The sequence below is a fragment of the Cheilinus undulatus genome, linkage group 21, assembly GCF_018320785.1.
Source record: "Cheilinus undulatus linkage group 21, ASM1832078v1, whole genome shotgun sequence".
Taxonomy (NCBI): Eukaryota; Metazoa; Chordata; class Actinopteri; order Labriformes; family Labridae; genus Cheilinus; species Cheilinus undulatus.
In genome coordinates this window covers 40,072,814-40,098,621 of record NC_054885.1, presented here as the reverse complement: position 1 = coordinate 40,098,621, position 25,808 = coordinate 40,072,814, and the positions used below count along the sequence as shown (strand labels likewise).

The window sequence follows — 25,808 nt, the reverse complement described above, 5'->3', positions numbered from 1 at the left end:
TTGTAGCGACCGTTAGCATAGATTAGCACTGAATACTGAAACATCACAGCAACACTCACAGACACTTTCACAGAGACACCAGACAGGAGACTTTAAAGTCCAGCAGCTTTTCCACAGCAAACACCGAACACTGAAGCACGAACACAAAGTCAAGCTTTAAAAGGTTGTGATGAAAAAGCAGCTGCTTGTTTAAAGGGCTGGTGTGATTCTGTCTGTTTTTAACTGTCAACAAAACCAAATTAAAGAACCAGGACGGACATTTTGTCTGACTCAGCCAGAGCTCGTCCTTTCTGACTGCAAAATCTGTAGAAACATTTACTCAGACTCCGGACTCTTCAGCTGGGATAGGTTATATATTTAGTTACTGAGGGTTTTAAGTGCTGGATTCATGGATGCACAACCCCAGTTCCAAAAAAGTTGGGACATGTGTAAAATGTAAATAAAAACAAGTCAATGATTTTCAAACCTCATAAACACATATTTGATTCACAATAGAGCAGAAACAACAGATCAGCTGTTAAACTGAGACATTTTAACATTTCATCAGAATATCAGCTCATTTGGAATTTGATGGAAGCAGGACATCTAAAAAAGTAAAGCAAAAGGCTGGAAAAGTAAGTGGTACTAATGAAGAACAGCTGGAGGAGCATTTTAACACTAATGAGGTTAATTATCAGCAGTTAAGTCACATGACTGGGTATGAAAGGAGCATTTTAGAGAGGCAGAGTCTCTCAGAAGTAAAGATGGGTAGAGGTTCAACAGTCTGTGCAGAACTGAGTCTAAAATTGTGGATTTCAGAAAAAAATGTTCCTCAGTATAAAATGAAGAATTTCAATATCCTAAGGCTGAAGGGGCCCTCAGGGGCCACTGCATTAAAAACAGTCATGATTCTGGACTGAAATCACTGCATGGGCTCAGGAACATTCCAGAAATCTGTCAACACAGTTGGCCGTGCCATCCACCAATGACAGTTAAAGCTGGATCATGGAGAGAAGAAGCCATATGTGAACAGGATCCAGAAACAGCGCCGTTTTCTCTGGACCAAAGCTCAAACTGTTCTGTGGTCAGAGGAAACCATAGACACAGTGTCCTGTGGACTAAAGAGGAGAGGGAGCATCCAGCTTTTTCTCCTGGCTCAGCTCTAAAGCCTGCATCTCTGATGGTATGGGGTTGCATTAGTGCCTATGGCGTGGGCAGCTCTAACATCTGGAAAGGAACTATCAATGCTGAAAAGCAGAGAGAGCTTTTAGAGCAACATATGCTCCCATCCAGACAACGTCTCTGTCAGCAGGACCATGCTAAACCACATACCACATCCATCACAACAGCATGGTTTCACAGGAGAAGAGTCCAGATCCTGGACTGGCCTGTTGAGCAGCTAGAATCCTACATCAGACAATAATGGGACAACATTCCTCTCCCAAACCTCCAGCAGCCTGTCTCCTCACTTCCCAGATGTTTCCAGACTGTTGTTAAAAGAAGAGGGGCTGTTACACAATGGTAAACATGGCCCTGTCCCTACTTTTTTGACACATGTTGCTACAATGAAATTCAAAATGAGCTAAATTTTTCCTTAGATGTTAAAATGTCTCAGTTAAACATCTGATATGCTGTTTCCGTTCTGTTGTGAATAAAATACGGGTTTATGAGATTTGAAAATCATTAACTTCTCTTCTTATGTACTTTCACAAAGTGTCCCAATTTTTATGGAATTGTAGTATTAAGACATAGCTAATAGACTCATTTGTTGACGGGCTTCAGGGAAGGGTAGTTTTAGTGTTAAAGAAAGCTTCTGGCAATGACAAGTAGTTACTGACTTCAAGCAAAACAAAGCTTTACATTTTGGGGTGGGGGGGGATTGTTATAATCAAGATTAGAAGTTAAAATAAAAAGTTATGAGGTAGTGAAAATCCACCAATACTAACAAGCAAAACTTCACGGTTCTGTCTTTTACACAGCTGAACTTTTGTCTCCAAGGTCATGATGACCTTCAGGAAAAACTAGGATGCATCATCCCTCGTTGGAGGTCATGGGACGTCCTGAGGAAGACTGAAAAATAAAGGTTTGAATGTTTAAAAGAGAGTGTTGTGGATTTTTGCAGAGTTTTCCTTCTCTTCTATCCCGTTCCAAGAGCACCATGATTTTACTCTCTCTGACTCCAAACATCGCTCAGTCTTGCATTTTTTCAGATATGCACCCCATTATTGAACACTATTCTCATTTATTGCACCAGCTAGAGCATGCAGCGAGGTTGTTTTGTATTCTTCATTGTATTTTTGTGATTTGTTGACACTAAAAACAGAATATCATCAGGTTTGTCCCTCACCTTTACTTGCTGGTGGCTACATCAAAATAAAACTCTTCACTTCTAAAAGCCAGCGCTGATTTCCTCTAATAAACACCGATAACCATCACATTTAAACATCGAGTGATAAGATATTGCTAACTTGACTTTTGCTTCTTGGTGTGGCAGTGAAAACGTCCATTAAACATCTATAACCTCCTAGCAGAGCTCTCCTCCTGCAGTTATCTTCATGAATGAGCTCTACTCTGTGTCACAGACACGTTTCAGGACTGGACGCCGTGACGCCGTTTTGCTGAGACTCCTTTAGAAACTCTTCCACCTCCTTTGAGTCCACGGTGATGCTCTCTGGCCTCACTACATCCTCCTTCTCCTCTCTCTCCTTCCTCTCTGTCATCGCCTCCTTCTTTGTCTCCTTCTCTTGCTCCTCCCTCGCTCCTTTCTCCTCTCCATCAGTGGTCTCTGCAGGCTCGCCCCATGCCTCCATCTTGGTCTCCTCAGTCACTGTGATGCTCTGGAGCTTGTCTGTTGGTGTCGGAGACTTCTTCTTTCTGATGAACAGGAAGTTACAAACAGCCAGAACCAAGGCAGAGAGGACGACCTCGCTCCCCGCCAGCATGAAGACATACATGTAGTTCTTAGTGGCATCGAGGAGACGGCCTAAGACAGAAGAATGAAAACATGAAAGGCAATGAAAAAGTGCAATTTACGATAGATAGACAGAATGAAGTGACCTCTAAATTGCCCTTTAAGTGGACATAATGAGACAAAGTGCCTCCAGGTTGAGCTCAAAAGGACAGATTTTGGTTGCCTCTTAGTAGACAAATTTTAACAACATGCTGGCTTTTAGGAGAGTCCTCTGAATGGACCCCGTTTGGTGACCTATAAGTGGAAAAGTATGACAAAGTGCTACCTAAGGCATGTGTCAGACAGTGTAGAGAATACAATAGAGAGCAATCAGCTGTTAAAACCAATACATATGCAGTCATAGATGGATGGAGCAGAGAGAGAGAGAGATAAAGCTGTTTTCATCGAAGTTTTGGTGCCAAAAATCTTTAACTGCTGACTGAAATTATTGCTGGCTTTTATGAATTAGTCACTATTTGCACTAAGACTTGTCTGCAAACGAAGGGAGCAATTTTGCACCAGATTTGTGAATTTTCCCAGTTTTTAATGCATGTCAATAGAACTGTCAAACCAAGGATGCAGTTTGCTTGCAGAACAGTATGTGAAGTTAAAGTGCAGTGTGGATGCAGTTTAACTGCAGATTACATGTAGCTTACATTTGCAGGCGGTTTACATGCAGTTTGTGTGCAGTTTTACCTTAGATTGTGTGCAGTTTGTGTGCAGTTTTACCTAAGTTTGCATGCAGTTTGTCTGCAGTTTGTGTGCCGTTTATGATACGTATGTAGTTTGTCTGCAGTTTGCACTGTGGATTCGTGCTACTGTTTTCGCTCATTTGTGCAGGTTTTGCAAGCACAAAAGCAGCGTTGTTATTATGTGGATCTGGTCCTGAGTGCATAGGGGCCTCTTAGAGAGAGGGGCTGTGCCCTAAATCTGTCCAGGCTTTTATTTGAAACCATACATTATGTTGTAGATTCACTGCTGACTGACCTGCTCCCGGCGGCCCCACCAGCACAGCGATGGCCTCCATCAGCAGGACCAGGCCGATAGCACTGGAAAACTTCTCAGTACCAACGATTGCCATCAAAACCTCAAACTGCAGAGCACCAACCATCCCGTAGGAGATACCGAAGAAGATGCAGAAGACCACCAGGGATGAGTAGTCCTTCGCCTGGAGTCAAAAAAGATGAGCATGGTGAAGGAAGAAAGGAACATGTTAAGACCTTTACCTGATTTACCTTCCAGCTCTTTGTCAGAGCGAACATCAATCTACCTGTGACCCGATCAGGTCGGTGGTCCCGTTGAAGATCAGTGCAAAGCTGAAGAGGTAGACACATCGAGGTCGGACCCACTTCAGTCCGGCGATCACGCCACACGTGGGCCGAGCAAAAATGTCAATGAACCCGAGGATGGTGAGCAGCAGAGCTGATTTAGTGTCCTCGTTCCCCATCTCTTTAGCGTAGCTCACAACGAACACAGGAGGAACAAAGAGCCCCAGAACCATGATGGACGCCGCCACCGTGTAGATGACGAAGCCTGAGTCTTTAAAGACGGAGAAGTCCAGCAGTTTCTTCTTCTCCTTCTTCTTCTCTGCTACGTCGACACCGCTCTGCTCTGAGTCTTTAGGTTTGAGTGTCTTAGGGGGCTCCAGAGGCCTCATAAGGGCCCCGCATACACAGCAGTTCAATAAGAGACCCCCAAGGATGAGGAAGCCCCCCCTCCAGCCGTACTGATACTGCAGCACCTGTCCTAAAGGTGAGAGGCAGCACAGAGCCACGGGACTTCCTGCTGCTGAGAGCCCGTTGGCTAACGGACGCTTCTCGCTGAAGTAACGGTTCAGCATGATGAGGGAGGGCTGGAAGTTCAACGCCAAACCCAAACCTGCAGTGAAGACAGGAGAACGGAACAATTATTACATTTATTTATTTATAATTGTGCTCAAAGTTTGTGATCGGCAGCTGAAGGAGTGAAGGCACTCGATTCTGCAAATGTCTCGCCTTTATTTATAAGAGATAGGACAGCAGGTAATGTTTGAAATGTGGAATAGGGAGACTGGTGTCGTCTGCTCTGAACTGGCTTTACTCTGTACCACTTCTCCACCTGTCCTGTTCAGGATTATCTGGGAGCTGGAGCGGCGCTGAGCTGTCACAGGGCTGACATATAAAGACCAAAAAACACTTACTCACATCTACGGGCAATTTAGAGTCACCATTTTACCTACCAGGCATGACTTTGTCAAACTTTATGAAAAAGCCCAAAGATTTAAACTAAAATGTCCCTGAAAATTCTATAAAATTTTCTAATTTTCAGTCTTATTCCCCAAAAAATAAAAAGCAAATTCCACAAAAAATTTCCAATCAGATTCCAAAGAAATTACAAATAAATTCTCCCAAACATTCCAGAGCAATTACTGAAAAAAATGCCAAACAGATTCCCCTAAACAACACCCCCCCCACCCCCCCCCCAAAAAAAAATCCTGGATATTTCCGTCAAAATTGTGGAAAATTTCAAAGAATATCACTCCAGATATTTTCTATCAATTACCAAAAAAAAATTACAAATAAATTCCACAAAATCCCAAGACAGAACCTTAAAAAATAGTTTAAATCAAACTCTTCAAAAACATACAAACATCCAGGAAAAATGTTCATCAAAATATATGAAATTTCAAAACAAACACCAGAGCCATTACCATTATACGACATTCCTTAGTCTTCTATGGATAATCCAAACATTTATTTAACATTACTGACCATAGAATTATTAGTATGTTGAAGAAAAGTCAAAATAAAATGTCCTCATATTAATGCAGGGTCTAAGGTGGTTAATCCACATTTACCACTGGTACCAAATGAAGATCAGAAATACTGACTCTTATTACTGAGCTGAGCCAAATGATCCAGACCTCTGAAAGGAGACGGATCTCCCCGAAACAAGGAGCAAAGATGGACAGGCAAACACGGGACGGATCAGAGTTTACAGGACCAAACTAGATCAGACCATATGTGAGTGCTGTCTGACTCTCTGTGAACTTTCACTACTGTCAGGACTCAAAGGCAGCGTAAGATCATTTTTTATTTCTCTGTTTTTTCACCCTATAATCAGCCGACATGGTTACAGCGTAACAGAGAGCTCTACCACTTCCTTCTCCACTGTGATTTCATCTGCAAACAACCTGTAAGGAGTGAAACTAGACAGGAACCTGGGTACCTGTGATGACACCTGTGGACAGGTAGATGTGGATGATGCTGGTGGAGAAAGACGCCAGGATCATTCCCAGCGAGGCGAAGAGACCGCCGACCATCATCACCGGACGACAGCCGAAGTGGTTCACCAAGATGCTGCACAGAGGACCTGGAGGGAGAAGACGCTGCTTTAATTACCACCAGGATTTATAAAATACAGGTTCTAGAAGGTTTGATGGTGATTTAATGTCTGGATCTGGGAAAGAAATATTTGTTTTAGGTAAACATCCCTCTTCCTTCAGGGCCACCGTACCTCCTCTCTCACCTTTATGATGCTGTTTTATCCTAAGCATGCAGCAGCCCTAGAGCTGTCAGCATTCATGCATTAATCACCGTTTATTAAGCTGCATTATAAGTTTAAATCATAGCATTATTAGTTTAAATCTCAGCATTATTAGTTTAAATCCCAGCATTATTAGTTTAAATCCCAGCATTATTAGTTTAAATCCCAGCATTATTAGCTTAAATCACAGCATTATTAGTTTAAATCTCAGCATTATTAGTTTAAATCACAGCATTATTAGTTTAAATCCCAGCATTATTAGTTTAAATCCCAGCATTATTAGTTTAAATCCCAGCATCATTAGTCTAAATCCCAGCATTATTAGTTTAAATCCCAGCATTATTAATTTATATCACAGCATTATTAGTTTAATTCCCAGCATTATTAGTTTAAATCCCAGCATTATTCATTTAAATCACATCATTATTAGTTTAAATCCCAGCATTATTCATTTAAATCCCAGCATTATCAGTTTAAATCCCAGCATTATTAGTTTAAATCACAGCATTATTAGTTTAAATCCCAGCATTATTAGTTTAAATCCCAGCATTATTAGTGTAAATCCCAGCATTATTAGTTTAAATCCCAGCATTATTCATTTAAATCCCAGCATTATTAGTTTAAATCCCAGCATTATTAGTTTAAATCCCAACATTATTAGTTTAAATCACAGCATTATTAGTTTAAATCACAGCATTATTAGTTTAAATCCCAGCATTATTAGTTTAAATCCCAGCATTATTCATTTAAATCCCAGCATTATTAGTTTAAATCACAGCATTATTAGTTTAAATCACAGCATTATTAGTTTAAATCTCAGCATTATTAGTTTAAATCCCAGCATTATTAGTTTAAATCCCAGCATTATTAGTTTAAATCTCAGCATTATTAGTTTAAATCCCAGCATTATTAGTTTAAATCTCAGCATTATTAGTTTAAATCCCAGCATTATTAGTTTAAATCTCAGCATTATTAGTTTAAATCCCAGCATTATTAGTTTAAATCACAGCATTATTCATTTAAATCACAGCATTATTAGTTTAAATCACAGCATTATTAGTTTAAATCACAGCATTATTAGTTTAAATCACAGCATTATTCATTTAATTCACAGCATTATTAGTTTAAATCCCAGCATTATTAGTTTAAATCCCAGCATTATTAGTTTAAATCACAGCATTATTAGTTTAAATCCCAGCATTATTAGCTTAAATCACAGCATTATTAGTTTAAATCTCAGCATTATTAGTTTAAATCCCAGCATTATTAGTTTAAATCCCAGCATTATTAGTTTAAATCCCAGCATTATTAGCTTAAATCACAGCATTATTAGTTTAAATCTCAGCATTATTAGTTTAAATCACAGCATTATTAGTTTAAATCCCAGCATTATTAGTTTAAATCCCAGCATTATTAGTTTAAATCCCAGCATCATTAGTCTAAATCCCAGCATTATTAGTTTAAATCCCAGCATTATTAATTTATATCACAGCATTATTAGTTTAATTCCCAGCATTATTAGTTTAAATCCCAGCATTATTCATTTAAATCACATCATTATTAGTTTAAATCCCAGCATTATTCATTTAAATCCCAGCATTATCAGTTTAAATCCCAGCATTATTAGTTTAAATCACAGCATTATTAGTTTAAATCCCAGCATTATTAGTTTAAATCCCAGCATTATTAGTGTAAATCCCAGCATTATTAGTTAAAATCCCAGCATTATTCATTTAAATCCCAGCATTATTAGTTTAAATCCCAGCATTATTAGTTTAAATCCCAACATTATTAGTTTAAATCACAGCATTATTAGTTTAAATCACAGCATTATTAGTTTAAATCCCAGCATTATTAGTTTAAATCCCAGCATTATTCATTTAAATCCCAGCATTATTAGTTTAAATCCCAGCATTATTAGTTTAAATCCCAGCATTATTAGTTTAAATCTCAGCATTATTAGTTTAAATCCCAGCATTATTAGTTTAAATCCCAGCATTATTAGTTTAAATCTCAGCATTATTAGTTTAAATCCCAGCATTATTAGTTTAAATCTCAGCATTATTAGTTTAAATCCCAGCATTATTAGTTTAAATCTCAGCATTATTAGTTTAAATCCCAGCATTATTAGTTTAAATCACAGCATTATTCATTTAAATCACAGCATTATTAGTTTAAATCACAGCATTATTAGTTTAAATCACAGCATTATTAGTTTAAATCACAGCATTATTCATTTAATTCACAGCATTATTAGTTTAAATCCCAGCATTATTAGTTTAAATCCCAGCATTATTAGTTTAAATCACAGCATTATTAGTTTAAATCACAGCATTATTAGTTTAAATCACAGCATTATTAGTTTAAATCACAGCATTATTAGTTTAAATCACAGCACACTTTGGTTAATCCACATCAGCGTCTCCTTGCAGCCACAGGGATGTAAATTAGCCCACCTCTGCTCCTTGTCAATCCATAACAAGTTCCTTTTTTTCTGTGCTTAGCTTTATGCCTTAGTCTTCCATCTTCATAAACTTCCCTTTTGTTCTTTCAAAATAAAAGCTGGACTCTATCCAGACAGGAAGTCAGTTATCCTTAGTTTAAGATGCAGAAGTCCTAAATGAAAAAGAAGTGTTTTAAATGCATAATGCTGGAATTTCAGAGTGCAGCGGGAGATTAACTGGATCAACTACATGATATCACGATTAAAGTGTTCATGTTTTTGACAGCTTCAGGAGCCTACCTGTGCCGTAGAGCATGGCAAGCAGGATGGAGGAGATCCACGCCGTGTCACTGTAGCCAACCCCGAACTCTCGGATCAGCTCTTTGAAGAAGACGCTGACCGCTTTGGGGAAGGCGTACGAGAAACCCGTGATGACGAAACAGCCGGCCAGCACCGCCCAGCCCCACCCTCCATCCGGGGCCTTCACTCCTACATCACCTGAGTCCACCGGCGCGCCTCCCATGATGCTCTGGGGCCAAGTTTAACAGAGGCAGGCAGAGAAGCTGTAGGAGAAACAACAAAGTTAGACAGAGTTTATACAAAACACCAGCAATTAGACTGTACCCTGATGAATGACAGTAGATTTATGAGGAAACAAGATCCAACACAACCTCGTTAAATTATCTTTAATATTATCATTATTCAGAAGAATGGACTGAGGATCCATTTGTGATCATCAGTGCTGTTTAATCCCCTTAAATATCCCATTAGACAGAAAAGTCATGCTCTAATTCCTCATATTTGAGCACTAGAATTGATGTTAAAAGGAGCACCATCTTACATGTCCTTTACTCTCAGAGAGGATGGAAATGCTACACCAGCAGACGGCTGCATGCTTGTTAAATGGCCGACTGTAGCGTCACGAAGGATGACGGTGAATCTGAGAAAGCCTTTTGATTAATTTAAGCAGAGGAAGGCCATGACTGCAGGATCCGTCACCGTCTATTTACTGTTTTCCAAGAAGTGACTAACACTAAAACATCACAGAGGATGCTGATTTATCATTTTTGGGATAGTTCTGTATCGTGGCGTGCCAAATAGACCGTTCTGCTCAGTTCTAAAGCCTGCATCTCTGATGGTATGGGGTTGGGTTAGTGCCTATGGCGTGGGCAGCTCTAACATCTGGAAAGGAACTATCAATGCTGTAAAGTAGAGAGAGCTTTTAGAGCAACATATGCTCCCATCCAGACAACATATAACAATATCTAGAAGCCCCGCCCACTTTTGAGATCATCTGAGATGGACTGGCCTAAAGTAGAAAACTGTTCTGTGGTCTGTTGTGTTTCATTTTGTTTTTGGAAATAATGAGGAAAGAGGAAAAGGAGATGGTATCAAAGTTCTAAAGGCTGCATCTCTGATGGTGTTTGGGTGTATTAGCGCCTATGGCGTAGGTCACTAACACATCTGTGGAGGCAGCATAAACACTAAGACGTACACACAGGTTTTAGAAAAACATATGCTCCCATCCAGATGTCTTTTTCAGGGATGCTCCTGTTTGTTTCAGCAAAAGAGTGCCAAGACAGATTCTGCATGAGTTACAACAGCATGGCTTCACAGTGCTCCTTATGTGATCACCAATACACAAATCCAACAAACATGCTCTGAAAATACAACCAGGGAGGGGCCATTCTCTAGGTCTATCAGGGTCCATTCTCTGGGTCAACCAAGGTCCAGTGTCTGGGTTTATCAGGGGCCATTCTCTGGGTCAACCAAGGTCCAGTCTCTGGGTTTATCAGGGGCCATTCTCTGGGTTTATCAGGGGCCATTCTCTGGGTTTATCAGGGGCCATTCTCTGGGTCAACCAAGGTCCAGTCTCTGGGTTTATCAGGGGCCATTCTCTAGGTCTATCAGGGTCCATTCTCTGGGTCAACCAAGGTCCAGTCTCTGGGTTTATCAGGGGCCATTCTCTGGGTCAACCAAGGTCCAGTCTCTGGGTTTATCAGGGGCCATTCTCTGGGTCAACCAAGGTCCAGTCTCTGGGTTTATCAGGGGCCATTCTCTGGGTTTATCAGGGGCCATTCTCTGGGTTTATCAGGGGCCATTCTCTGGGTTTATCAGGGTCCATCCTCTGGGTTTATCAGGGGCCATTCTCTGGGTTTATCAGGGGCCATTCTCTGGGTTTATCAGGGTCCATCCTCTGGGTTTATCAGGGGCCATTCTCTGGGTTTATCAGGGGCCATTCTCTGGGTTTATCAAGGTCCATTTTCTGGGTTTATCAGGGTCCGTTCTCTGGGTTTATCAGGGTCCATTCTCTGGGTTTATCAGGGGCCATTCTCTGGGTTTATCAGGGGTCATTCTCTGGGTTTATCAAGGTCCATTTTCTGGGTTTATCAGGGTCCACTCTTTGGGTTTATCAGGGGCCATTCTCTGGGTTTATCAGGGGCCATTCTCTGGGTTTATCAAGGTCCATTTTCTGGGTTTATCAGGGTCCGTTCTCTGGGTCTATCAGGGTCCATTCTCTGGGTCTATCAGGGTCCATTCTCTGGGTTTATCAGGGTCCATTCTCTGGGTTTATCAGGGGTCCGTTCTCTGGGTCTATCAGGGTCCGTTCTCTGGGTCTATCAGGGTCCATTCTCTGGGTCTATCAGGGTCCATTCTCTGGGTTTATCAGGGTCCATTCTCTGGGTTTATCAGGGTCCATTCTCTTGGTCTATCAGGGTCCATTCTCTGGGTTTATCAGGGTCCATTCTCTGGGTCTATCAGTTTGATCATTAAATCAAATGTACTTAGTTGATCATAGGTTGAGAAGGATTTGAAAATCATTGCAATCTGATGTCATCCTCAGTTTACAGCGTCCCAATGTTTTTGATACGAGGTTTGTGGTATGCTCTTATGTCCATAAACAGTTCATTAGTGTCTCAGCTAGAGTTAGATCACTTATTAAGCTGAAAGTTTACAGTGTGAGTCGTTGATCAGTGGAACAGAAAAACAGAAACATGAGAGAAGTGTTGATCGTGCTGCAGACATTTGTTTAAGGATTAGAAATAAAAACAGTGATTTAACTGCAGCATTACACTGATCGGTCGGTAACCTTCAAACATTCATGCAGGAAGGGGATCCAGTGATGTGACTGTAAAACTGTTTTAGTGTTTCTACTCTCAGGTTATCTTCATTTATCCTTTAAAGTTTGCAGCAGAGGGACGGTGACATAGGAGATAAAATGAAACACGCTGCAGCAGGAGGATGTTCTAGGCTAAGTCTGTAACCTGACCTCAATCCTTTAATGTGTTTACAGCTAAAGACTGGACTGAAGACCCCCCCCCCACAGTACCACCAGCATCTTTCCAACACCTCCCTTTAGAGAGGAGACGGCTGCAGGAGCGAGACGTACGTGACTGCAGAGTTCAGAGTCATTACCACGGAGGATTAGAGCTGAAGACTCAGAGTTCATCAGAGGGGTTCAAAGATTCTCAGTTTGAACAAACACTCCACTTTTACAGTAGCCTTGGTGCCAGTGTCTTAAATACAGAACATTCTGATAAAAACAGTCTTATTTAAACGATGCAAACACACCAAACCTGTCTGATGTTTGCATATTTTATGTATGTGTTGCATCTTTGCTTCATATTTTAACATGCAGCTCAACTGCAAGAAAAACTTTGGGGCAAATTTGGAGGATTTTTATTCAAACAACTTTAACAAATCACCTGAATATCTAACTCTGTGTTTTGCTGCTGCTGCTGTTTTAATAGTTTCCATTATTGTAAGTGCCCTCTTTAAATGTTTATTTTCTTTTTATCATGATGTTTTCCATGTGCACTGACATGATCACATTAATAAAATAACTCAGATTCATCAGGTAATATTTAGAAGCTCTTCAGGGTCCATTCTTTCGTTCCTTTCCTTCCCACTAAAACGTGAAATAAAACTCTAATTTAACGCTCTGGTGGAGGCAGCACTGCAGTGATATTGTTTTCCAACTACCATAAACCCCCGTGGGGGAAGAGAAGAAGAAGTGCTCTTCTTCCACTATTATTGCACATTTGCACACATTCACGTTGCCCTTTGCATTTCTTGGTTGTAATTTCTATTTCAGAACGAGAGCCGGGATGAAAATTAGCATCAGTTCCAGCCAGATGACGCTTTCATTTCTTTCATTCATAATCACGCTCTCACCTGTTCCTCTTTTCCCGCCCCTGTGTCTGCTCTAATAACCAGCTGGTATGGGCGTCTACTCTCTTAACCTCTGAGCCAATCCCTTTCAGCCACGACCGCTCTCTATCCAATCATCTTGCAGCTGTCATATTCTAAAATCTGTTCTTTTTCCTCCTCTGCAGTCTGCAACCCTCCTCCACCCCAGCCACCTCCATTACACCTCATCAGAGTCTGGGTCAGGACTCAGGAGTCTCCTCCTCATCTTATCCACCTGTCTAGACTCCATAGGGGGCGTGGCCTATCCTGCTGTCAGCCTCTCTACCTCTACATGATCATAAAGACACCCTTAAACTGATTTTATTTATTCTGGGTATATAGTTCTTTACATTGTGTTGTTTTTATTACGTTTGACTTTTAGACTCTATGATTGGCTCTTATTTTACTGATGATGTCATCTTTTGCAGCTCCTGATGTAAAAATAATTCCTCCATGTGAGACAGAAAAGTGAATCTATGAGTGTTTCTGTCACCGCGCTCTCAGTTCAACTCGTCAATGTCACGTCTTCCTCATTGGCCAATCAAAATCAAGAAGGGGCGGGGCCTCTGATGGAGGAGGAACTACTGCCGCCTCTATAAGGACAGGGTTACTCTGCATTGTTCGTCTCGGTGAGATTTCAGAGTGAAGCACAGAGCGTTGTCTCTATCTGCAGAAAACGGTGAAGAGATTAGGAAGTTTCTGGTTTCGGTCTTGGCTCCGTTCTTCCTCCTCTCCCTCTAAAACTCTGTTCAGGCTGGACGAACGTTTGGAGTGAGAGTTTTTCTCGAGGAATCAGAACAGAGAGAGAATTTCAGAAAAGCAGGAAATCTGCTCTACACTTCTCATTGACATTATTAGTCTGAAGTATTCTCTATTTCTGCATTTCCTCCCACCATAACATTAAAATGATTCAAATCCTTCATTCCATCAGGATGAAATTCACGTCAGCTTCACTCCAAAGATGCTGCTTTCTCAGTCTGCTGCTGGTTTACATGTTTGCCTCTCCTTCATCTCCAAACTCTGGCAGGGAGATTTACAGGTGCAGATGTTATAGAAACCAGTTTAAACCGTTTACATGCTCTACATCAGTGGTTCTCACCTGGTGGGTCGGAACCCAAAAGTGGGTCGTGCAGCTCTTTCTACGGGGTTGTGGATGTTTGCCAGGAAAAAAAAGTGACAAAAACTCTACGGAAGCCCAGAGTGGACATACAGTAATATTATATATCAGTGATGATCAACTGGTGGCCCGAGGGCCAAATCAGACCCCCTTATCTTCCCATCCAGCCCCCAGAACATGATCAAATTCAAAATATCTATTACTGATTAACTAACATTTATGAAATAAATAATTTTTTTCTAATTTGGGTGGTTATTTCTCTTAAGGAGGAGGTGGTGGGTCCAGTTGAGAACCACTGCTCTAAACAATCAGATTACTGGGCAAAAACTGGGTGTGATCATCTGAGTTTTCATACTCTGATAACGAGCTTTAGGATTGTTTTAATGAGTGATCAGGTAACGATTGGTTTATTAGTGTTTATGGTCTTGTTACTGAAAAAGTCATGAAATAAACCTGCCTCAGCATGCAAAACATTTATTTATTTGTATTATTTTTTGGTGTCTTGCATAATATATTAAAAAAGCAGCATCTTTGATTATTTCCTCAAACTTTCTTTGCAGTAATGGAAACTTTGCTGCTTAAATTTATAGGTTTGATTCAAAAATAAGAGAAAAAATTAACTTTAAAATGTGCCGTACAAATAAAAATGACTTTAGGTGATACGTTTTAGGTGTTAACTGATTGAAACTGAAGGTTTTATCTGATTTAAACTCTGATTCTGCAGAAGCTGAAGCTGAAGTGATTGCCACATCTTCCCTTCTTCCCTCACCTCGCTGTTCCCGCTCTGCTCAGTTCGAGCTGCAGAAACATCCACTGTAAAGCCAAGATTAACTGTATCCCATCATGCTTTGTAACGAGCCCCCTGAGTTATAGACCCACTGTGTCAGAGTGTTAATGTGATCATTAACAGCCAACAGCACGCCCACATCCACACGTCTGTCTACATCTACATGAGTTTGAGTCACGCAGAGACCATCAGGATGTTTCTGACATCCATTTCTATAATCAGACGTTTTTATTCTGCATCTCCAGCGATCTCAGCTCTAAAAATACCCAGCATCTGTTTGGACTGAGAGACCAGCCCACTGCTCCATCAGCTGATTTATAACCTGTAGAGGAGCCGTGCAAAAATGCAGACTGGGCTCCATCCAAAAAAAAAAAAAAAAACAGGCAGGAATCCAGCGTCTCCGAGTAACACAATCATCTCAGCCCCACTCTGACATGACCAGGATAAAAAAAAACTATCGACCAGAAGCTGAGAGTCTCCGAGGAAATCTGCTGCATTATTACTCAGCTCTGAAAATATCCTGGAGTCACGCTGAGGGCTGTTGTTGTGACTCTAATATCTGCCACGTTATAAAAATAAACGTCCTCCAGCTCTCCTTGGAGTCAGACGCCGTCTTTAAGTTTCATCCTGGACCAAAAACCGGACCCAAGTTTTACTGATCAGACATCCAGAGGTCTCTGGGTTTGTTTGTGCAGAGAGCCAGAGTCCTCTGATTCAGTCGACATTTGGACTCATTCTAAGTTGAATTTCAAAACAGCCAGATGACATTTAGAAACACAATGATGCTTGAAAATGTCAGAGAACAAAAACACATTTACTCATAAAAGATCCACTAGAGATGGATTTGTCATTTTCACAAAAGCTCAACTGAGGGGGGATAAAGGAGAGAGAGAGAGAGAAAGCTTTCTGGGGCCCTGACACTTCAGGACAGGTCTGATGTCCAGGTCAGAATCATGAAGCTGATGTTTCCTGTTCCTCCAGTGTCCACTAGGGGCTGCCTCTTTCAGTGAGTCAGTCCCCATAGAGACCCATGTTAGAGCGTCTGACTCTACAGCAGAAATAAACACGTTTTAAAATGTCTAAAAATGTCTAGAAAGAGACGGATTCACCGTCAGAGACTGGACGGACATCAGCTGAGGAAACACGGGTAAGATCAGAGTTTAATGAGCCAGACCAGGACAGAGCTGGACTGGACTAAACCGGACCGCTTTAGGGAAACGGACCATACACCAACGCTGTATGACACCACTGCCTGCTGCACTTTATTTTTATTTTTCCTGAATATTTCACTACTCAAACAAAAAAGCAGTCGTCCCAGGACATCAGCCACTGAAACAGACATGGAGGGTCTGTGAACATGGTCATTCATGAAACTGAAACATCAGAGACTCGGAGCCTGGACCGACCTGGCTTCTGCTCTGATGCACAGATACAACAAAAACAGTTCTTCATAGAGACATTGTTGATGCTTTTATGGATTTTAGGCAGTGTTCAGGATTTAACCTGCAATTTTGACAAGAAAAGCTGGGACGCTCAGCTCAGCTGGCCCAGTTAGGTCACGCCTCATGTCTGCAGGCGGTCTGGGTTCAAGTCTGGCCTGTGGCTCCTTTCCTGCACGCCCCCCGCCCCCACTCTCCCATCCCTGTCTCTGATTCTATCTGCTGCCCTTCATGAATAAAGGCATAAAAAGCCCCTAAAAATATTTATTTAAAAACAAACATGAAAATAAAGGAAGAGAAGAATCCAGCAAACTCCTGCAGAATCAAAATCAGCTTTATTAGCTGAGTATGCGATAAGGAATTTGACTTTCGTTAGCTTTGCTCTCAATGTAGAGGAATTAAACACTAAATATAAAATAAATACAACTAAAAAAAAGGCTAAAACCTCAGTATTTAAATATATCAAACTCTGGCAGGTATTTTCTAGATTATAAAAGTCTGACAGTCTAGTTGTTTGATGTGAAAAAGTTTAATGTTTCCGTTTTTTTTTTTTTTTTCAGTTTAAACGATGTGCAGGAGTTTTCCTGCGATTTCTGCTAAATATTGGATTTCCAACTTATTTTGTTGTTGCCATGGTAACAGAACATCATCAATACTGATTTATTACTATTTACATTTACTACAATCATCTCAAAGTTTTAAACTGTTTTACTTTGACCAGACTAAAAGGGAAAATGTGCAAGACTCAGTAAAAGACCTGATAATAGAGCAGATAATTAAAATATAGTCTTTTAAATAAAGTCAATAAATAAATATTCAGAGTTTGTTTCTGCCCTCTGTAACTAAATCTGTCTTTATTTATCAGACCAGAGATAACACCAGTCAGATATTAAACCCTGTCCTCTGATTGGTCCATCATTAACACAACCAGAGCAGTCCCATCTCTAACCTGTCCTCGTGGGTTACCTCTGCACACCTTGTTGAGTCACGCTGTCACGTCGTTGACGTCAGGCTGGACCCATCCAGAGAGGAACAACGTGCATCCAAAACTACAGATCAGGCGATATGATCCCGGTATGAAAAGAGCTGATTGATATGAATGTGTCACTGATCTGTGACTCCCCCCTCCATCTCTCCCATCATCCTCCAGGGTTCCTCCGTTAATGCTAGAAAATAAAAGGTCTGTTAAGTATCCTGAGTGATGTCAGAGGCCCGGAGAGCACGCGCTAACTGTTGAGTCTTACCGGGAGACGGTGATGCTGCAGCTGATCCCTCCTCCTCTCCAGCCTCAGCATCGGAGCGTTCCTGAGCGCACGTCTGCCTGCAGACCGTCAGCAGGGCACACCGAGCCCAGGCTGCTGCTGGGTCCTAGAGCCCCCCTGTCCACCGATCACCTCTGCAGAACAAAGTGTTCAGACTGAACAGGTGAGGAGAGACCGGAGCAGCAGGATGGAGGAATTTAGTTTGGAGAGCTTTAGCGCCCACATCCGGTGTCTGAGTGTAACTGCAGTCACATTAAACAGCTGTAAAATTGTATTTAAAGTATGATTTTGTAAACAGTGCTATACAAATAAAGTTTGATTGATTTAGTGACTCAATGATGACAATCAGAGGGGTACATGTATGTCAGTATGTCAGCTGATTTAAAGATCTTACCAATAAAGTTGGAACATTTTTATTCAGTCACGTGAATGTAGGGCTCTAAAGATTCATCCACAGCCAGGGGATCGAACCCTTCTACCCTCCTGGATGGTCCCAGGCCGTCCTTACTCTCCACACCCACTCCTTACTCCACCCCATAGAGCTGACTTTAACAGATTATGTCCCTGATTCATTCCCATCTTTGAATCTTCATGCAGCAGCATTATCATCTCTGATGATGCAAGATTTGCATTGCACCCTCATACAGCTCTTTGCATAAACTAAAATGTCTCTGTGGAGAGGAGAGGCTGCTTAAAGGCCCACTTTAGTACCAGTATCAGCACAGAAACAGCAGGATTATGATTCTACATCCTTCCTGCCTTCTCAGCCTGAGTCACTGACATGTCTGTAGCATGTTTAATGTGTTAACATGTGAACTGTGAGTAATGAGCTCTGGTGATGTAGCGTCATCGGTAAGGAGCTGTGAGAGGAGGAGGAGGAAGAGGAGGAAGAAGAGCCTCTGACAGACAGAGCGTCCATTAACAGCAGATAAATAAACTTCAGTGATCTCAGGGGAACAGGCCGAGGTTTGCTGGCATTAATGATACCACAGTCTCATGAGGATCAGCCCCGGACAGAAGGATGCAGCTACAGCACACATGCTCCGTTTGATTCAAACATAAACCATGATGTAAAATTCAAAATCATCTTTATACTTCCATCTCTTCCATCTGGATGCTTCTGTGTGAATTTGATCACATCCTGCAGGCAGGAACAGTTGTGTAACTGTCCTCACTGAGCAGCACGCAGGTGCAGTGACTCTACAGCACCCTCTAGTGGTTGCCTCACATCACTACAATAAAATCCTGAGGCCTGGACTTCAGAGCAGGGGCCAAGATCTGGATTTAGGTCTAACCTGAGGGCCTAGGGTCAAGATTTAACCAAAACCTGTCAACTGTGTTTTCACAGGTAATGAATTATAGGAAAAATTAAACAGTGATGATAAAAGATTTTAGGATTTCTAAAAAAAAAAAAAAAAAAAAAAAAAAACATTCAAAATGATTAAATATCACAGCATCAATGTTACTGTGTGTCCAAGCCAAATAAATAAATAAATGAGTTAAAGGCTAAAAATCTGAGATAAAAAAGTCAATTTTATAAGCCCTGAAGGTCAAAATACAAAATTACAGGTCAAAATTATTTCTAAAAAGGCAAATATATGAGATAGAGACTTAAAATCGTGAGTTTTAGGTCAAAATATGAGATACAATACAAAATCGAGAGTTTAAAAGCTCCAAATATGAGATGAAATTCAAAATTGTAACTCTAACAAGTCAAAATAGGAGATAAAATTCAAAACTGTGGCTCTAAAAGGTCAAAATAGAAGATAAAAACCTAGATCAGGAGTTTATAAAGTGAAAATATAAAAAGTCAAAGTTAGGAGTTTAAAAGGTCAAAATATGGTTTAAAATGAAAAATTGTCACAATATCAGAGAAAAGGTCAAAACTATGAATTTTAGAGGTCAAAATATGAAATAAAACATCAAAATCCTAAATTTAGGTCATAATCTTGGGAAGCAAAATGAAAATATGAAATGAAAGCAAATCAGTTTCTTTCCCTCATTCCTGACTAGTTCTACTCTCTACTTTTTTAGATTTTTCTGACTTAACAAGGATTTTTTTTAATCTTCAAGGTTAAATTTATATTTTTATACTGGAGGAAACCTGCAGACCTCATGTGAGCCACTTCTAATTAAAATATGAAATGATCCTGCGGGCCTGATAAAATTGCACCGTGGGCCGCATTTGGCCCCCGGGCCTTGAGTTTGACACCCCTGCTATAAAGACAATGTTTAACTGTACTGGACTACCCAGGGTCCTGACCCTGACCTCAACCCAATCCAAAACCTTTGGGATGAACTGGATCAGAGATTGTGGTCCAGGTGTGGTCCATCACCAGAGCCTGACCTCATAAATGCTCTAAAGAATGAATGGACACACATTCCCACAGAAACACTCCAGAATGTTGTAGAAAGCTTCCAAGAAGAGAGGAGGCTGTTAGAGCTGCAGGACAACTCCATACTGAAGTACATGCATTTGAATATGATGCCATCACAGTCCCTGTTGGTGGAATGGGCAGGCGGCTGAATACTTTTGTCCATGTCGCGTACCTTTAGCAATTTAGTAAAATCCCTGGTTATTATGGGAGAAAGATGTCCACTGGTTTAGGATGTTTTTGTCTTCAAAGAGAGAATAAAAACCAAGGAAAACATTTTCATTCACTGGAATAAAAACAAAAGACTGAAAGAAGAATGTAGAGGTGTGGCATCTTTGCAAAACATTCCCAGATTAAATTACAGTCACAAATAGTTCTTAACTTTGTCAGATAACTTCATAAATGTCAGATTTATATGGATGACTTCATAGCTTTCTTTTGTGGAGGGTTGTGGTCAATATCTTGATTTTTATGAGGGGTAATGGTGGATTTTTAGTCATTATCATTTATGTTTTTATGCTTAAACTTCAAGGCAAATTCCCTTACTGGGAAGAGGGTTTATTTGTGATGTGAGCAACCCACAGTACAACCATTAAAACCAGTTTAATCTGCAGAGAAGTCTGTTTCTAGATGATGGTGGAGGATTTTTAACATTTGCAGAGTCTGATTCATCAAAATCAAATTAAGACACAATAAAGGGCGACACATACAAGTACTTATTAATTTATTTACAGTTTTAAAATACACAAATACAGTGGCATTACAAATAAGGAGCAATAGTCTTAAGGAGGGAGAGAAAAGAAACATTTCCCATGAATCCACAGTGAGAGATGCATTGTGGGACATGAGTAAACATCTCCTCTGCACAGTTAAAAAAAAGGACAGGATGTGGAGGAGAAACCGAGGAGAAACTCATGTCAGCGTGTAACGTCTACAGGCGCCAGCATCAGTGACAGACAGGAAATCACTTTTTTCAAGCCCACAGGTGAAGATTTAAAGAAAAACTAACGGAGTGAGGCGTTCCCGTTCCCTCCATACACCGCCGTCATCAACATCATCATCATCATCATCATGGTCGTGTTAGACAGAGCAGGCACATCCTATACACAACAACAGAACAAACGTGTACAATTATCACTACAAACCCCGCCATCTTTAACTACAGAAAACCTCGGACCCCGACTACGACAAGAGTCTTCTACTTCAAAACCTGCAGGGCTCAGCTCAGCCCACGCTGAGTCAAACCGCTGCATTAAGACAAGAGTCAGGCTCCAAAACCTGCTGAACACACCTGGGTGAGTTCTACCCTGGACTCTCACATCGACCTGAAACTAAAGAAAGCTCTGGAGAAAATCTAGGCTTTGAGATCGATTTCTGTCCCTTCTGATGGTTTCTACTGCTCTTTGAAGTTTAGTTTTCTCTGCAGAAATCAGCAAAACAGAAGAGGAAAGTTTATTAAATGATGGAATAAGAGCTAAAACTGATTCTAGAGAGCAAATTTAAATTATCTATTAACAAAGCCTGATTTAGCTGAAGAGATTGAGCAGAGATTTAACTATTAAGGATCAGGATTCAGCGGTCTGTAATCAGATTTTTCCTCCAAGGATCGGGAAGGCATGGCCTTATTTTAATGTTTGTGGCATCTGAGTCCTAAACATCCTTAGCTGTGAGGTGTAAATACAGATATTAGACTTCTAATCTTAAATCATAAACACCACAGAGGTCAGGTATTTATGGGGCCAGATCACGGTCGCCGACAGGATGTCGCGTACCTTTGCTGTGGAGAAAAATCCTGTTTTCCTGCCACATTAACTCATGTCTGAAGTTGTGGTTCTCCACTGGTGGGTCAGGAGCAGCTAGTGGGTCATGAACCGTGCTCTGGGAAGAAATGGAGCCAAAAATTTCTATGTATGGACACCCAAAGTGGATATGCATCCACGCATTTTTTTTTAAATCTGTGCCTGAATCCCTCCGTCTGACCAAAGTCAGCAAAGGTAGAGTACCTTATGGCTCCCAAGATTACCTGCTCAGATTTTCCTGAGGTGTAGGGTCTATACCAAGGGATTTAATTGTCTCTGATCATCTTGAAATAGAGACACTTAAATGTGAGATGATAAATATTTAACATGTTCAGATTTTCTGATCACAGAGAGCTGGGGCAGGCGTTTCTGGACAACTTCAACCTCCAAGGTGCATGGAGGATGAAAAAGAAACACAAATCTCCAACACTTGTTTAGAGCAGTGGTTCCCAAAGTGGATGTCAGGACCACTGGGGGGTCGCGAGACTCTGAGAGAGGGTCGCAGGATGCTTTCAAAAAAAACAATGAAATTCAAAATAATTTAAAGATTTATATTTTATCCATTATTGTAAAAGTATTCTTAAAATTAACTCAATTTTCGGCATGATGCTTTGTGCAACATTGCATGCTTTGACTGCCTCCAGGTGCCCTGATCTCTGACGTTGTTATTTTGGGGGGGGGGGGTCACAGCCTGGAAAGTTTGGGGACTCCTGGTTTAGAGCACAACTTTATCACACTGATGGGTTTCAGCTTGAGGCCTTCATCAGGGTCACGGATCATGGATGATCCTGTTTGTTCTCTAAACTACCAAAAGTTGCAGGAGCTTTCTGCTCCCCTTAGTTTTTACCATCGGTATCCTGTCCTGTGAGGGAACACCAAGCATCTTTATGAGCAATCAGGAAGCAAGATGACTGAATGAGGAAGCACAGCAAACACAGCCATGATAGTGATAGTATATGTGAAGCTTAAAGTGAGATTAAACCTGCTGATGTGTGGCAAAACATGAGCATTTAGAACTTGTCCAACCCGCTTGTTTACTCTAAGGACAGGCTCAGCCTTGAAAGTTCAAGATTTTTGAGAGTGAATTCTCTTTATCTCAGGATACCAAAGCTGGTTTTCCCATGATGATGCATAATATTCCTAAGATCCTGAGAAATCAACCAACATTTATGTGTCATAAGAAATGGAATACATTTTTCTTCTGCAACTTCCTAAACTCTTTTGTCCTGTCTGCTCTTTAAACCATATTTGCTCCATCTTAAGTCCAAATTTGAACACTTTTCTATAAATACGTTGAAAGGACAGACATTTTTTGATATTTGGGTCATGATTTCTCATAGTGGAGGTGAAGACGAGTCCTGAAGTTTGACCAGTTAAGAACCGCTGGTGTAAACGATGACTAAAGCATAGGAGAGGAAATCTTGGCAAGATCATCCTCCACTGCTTCCTGGAAAAAAACAAAAAACTTCCAGAAGCTCTGAGGAATTACCGATCACTTCACAGATGATATCATGGTTGGATGGAAGCCCACGAGCTGGGAGACTGTGGAAAAAAAACATCTGAGCATCTCTATAAGGAGCAGTTTGCCTCGTGGACAAAAAAGAGAGAGCACTATTCTGTCAAAATAAAACAGACTTGTTTTCTAAGTTTTATTTCTGCAGTATGAATGAAATAACAGAATAGTAGCAAAAATCATCCACAGGGAAAACACGTTTATAGCACTGCAGATGCTGATTTTAAGTATTATTTTCTGGTTTGATTTGCAGATATGAATCAAAACAAGAAAGACGCAACACTGAAGTCTGAGCGTTTGGTTGGACAGTCATGTAGAGAGGTCCAGGTAGAAAATGGCCACAGGTGTGCTTACAGGAGCTTAATTTCAACCTCGAATGGAAGCTGGCAGTCGCATTTTTCAAGAGTAAGATTTTAGAGGCGAAGGAGTTAAAATAAAGTTTTAAAAATCCCCGTCAACATGTTCACCCCGCCCCCTTTGAGTTCGTAAAAGCCTACGACAGAACCACACAAACACGCACACAAAGCCACGTCACTATGCACCGATTCAAAAACATCATCATCATCCATTCAGAGCGCACGCACCGAGCCCCGAAAATATCCCACCGCTTCCTTTTCCCCAAGCAGCACACGGCAGTCACAACCTGAAGACTGAAAGAAAAACGTGCTGCGTGTTTTTGGATTCACTACGGCATCCTGAGGAGGACAAAAAAGGAACAAAATCTGGTTCTATGGGAGCGTTCAACGGCCGTCTGTCCCATCTTTAAAACAAAAAGGTTGTCCTACCTTCACATTTTAACTCTAATGCCTAAGAAGAAGACAAGTCAGGGCACAACCCAGCACCGTCCTTTAACGCTGCCATCTCCATGTTTAAAAAGTCCAACAGCTAACAGACTCGTCTCTCTCTGCTGAAGAACGACCAGTGGAGCTCAGAGGATTAATGCTAAAGAACAAAAACGAGTAAAATCAAAGTTAAAAAACAAAAAAGACGCCAGAGGATCCATGGCTTCATCAACATTAAAGAAGAGGAGGAGGAGGAGGAAGGAGGGAGGATGTGGCTGCTACTTTGCCGACGTTGTTAAGGCAACCAGAGTGACTCCACCTGCCCGCCTCTCTCTCTCTCTCACTCTCTCTCTCTCTCACACACACTCAGGCACTCACACACTCATCAGTGAAGGAACCAGAGCTCTGGACTCTGGTTGGTCGTCTCTGTGTTAGAAACAGTCCTGTGTGAGTCAGTGCGTGTGTGTCTGAGTGTGTGTGCTGCAGGTGTGTGTTGAGGCCTCCATGGTGCACAGGTGGATGAGGTGGAGGTGGGTGGTGGGGGTTTCACCGTGGAGCCGCAGACTGGAGGCCGCTCGGTGTGACCCGGGACAGAGCCTGGAGAGGAAACAGAGAAATAAACATAAATCCATAAATCCAGCTGATGAGAGACAGCCACTCAGGAGTCAAACCTACCCCTTAAAGAGGTGAAGAGCAACATCTGGCCTAGTAATATTTTTATCAGTCCCTCCCTTTGTTTTGTTTGCGGTGAAGGTAAATCTCAGCTGAGGGTGATGGGGGTGAACGTCAGCTGCATGCACACGCCTTTGTGTTTGAGCTGTGGCTCAAAACTATGGTGCATGAAACATTTGACACTATGGTATCTTAATATGAATATAATAACAAGAAAGCCAGATAAGACACTCCAAAATCAACAATCGAGCCTAGCCACTGCCGTGTTCTGACTGATTTACTAGTGTGGTGTTTGTAGAATGATGCAGCGTCTGTTTGTGGTAAAAAAGCTCCATCTCTGCAGGAATCCCTTCTGTAACACTGCCACAAACTTAGAGTGCCAACTGAAGTCTCATCCATAAAAAGGCAGAAAATTCTTTTTCATGTTTACAAGAAAAACCTGATTTCTCCCTAAAATGTGTGGAAAATTTCACCCTGACTCTCGTTCTCCACACCCATGAAAGACGTCATGTAGCTGCAGAGGAGAGGGCGTGAGAGTGACTGCCTCTTAAAACACGTAGAAGGCGAGTTTAAACAAGTCTGAGCCTCTCTACGTCACTATGATTCATTAAAACATGAAACAGACTAAAATGAGCTGGCTGCTTTGGCTCATTAATAACATGTAGCCTGTGGTTTAATGTATGCAGGAGTCTCAGTGATGTATATTAATGCATGCTAAATTATTCAGGATTTGTTAATGAGCTGCAGGATCACACGACACCAGAACAAAACATGATTTTACATCAGCATGCTAAATCACACTCACAGTTTACAATCTAATATTATTTTAATAATGCCTGAGTGAAATTAGATTATCAAACTGGGACGTTTTAAACAACATGAAGACGAGGAAGTCTGACATTCGAGCTAGTGAATAAGGACTGGAAGGAGGTGAGGGAATCAGCTGCTGATAGTGCTATCTATTAAACATTTGC

General features: G+C 41.1%; 2 protein-coding genes across 3 annotated transcripts in view; both read right to left on the bottom strand.

Moving 5' to 3' along the window:
* Positions 1-1,650: 1,650 nt before the first annotated feature.
* Positions 1,651-17,763, bottom strand: slc16a3a (solute carrier family 16 member 3a). 2 transcript variants are annotated; one of them, XM_041777981.1, is made up of 7 exons: positions 17,676-17,763; positions 17,398-17,597; positions 9,198-9,460; positions 6,137-6,280; positions 4,200-4,807; positions 3,917-4,097; positions 1,651-2,962 (listed from the first exon to the last, which is right to left on the bottom strand). In XM_041777981.1, exons 3-7 carry the CDS (start codon positions 9,418-9,420, stop codon positions 2,556-2,558), a joined length of 1,563 nt encoding a protein of 520 aa, XP_041633915.1. In that variant the 5' UTR covers positions 9,421-9,460; positions 17,398-17,597; positions 17,676-17,763; the 3' UTR covers positions 1,651-2,555. The 2 variants fall into 2 exon arrangements, with proteins under 2 accessions (XP_041633915.1, XP_041633916.1); XM_041777982.1 differs by having other exon boundaries at positions 17,408-17,695.
* Positions 17,764-20,775: 3,012 nt separating this feature from the next.
* Positions 20,776-25,808, bottom strand: part of csnk1da (casein kinase 1, delta a) — a 34,704-nt gene continuing 29,671 nt past the window's right edge. The window contains exon 9 of the mRNA XM_041817173.1: positions 20,776-24,759. Within this exon, the coding sequence (XP_041673107.1) occupies positions 24,709-24,759 (51 nt within the window). The 3' untranslated portion in view covers positions 20,776-24,708. The remainder of the gene's footprint in view (positions 24,760-25,808) is intronic.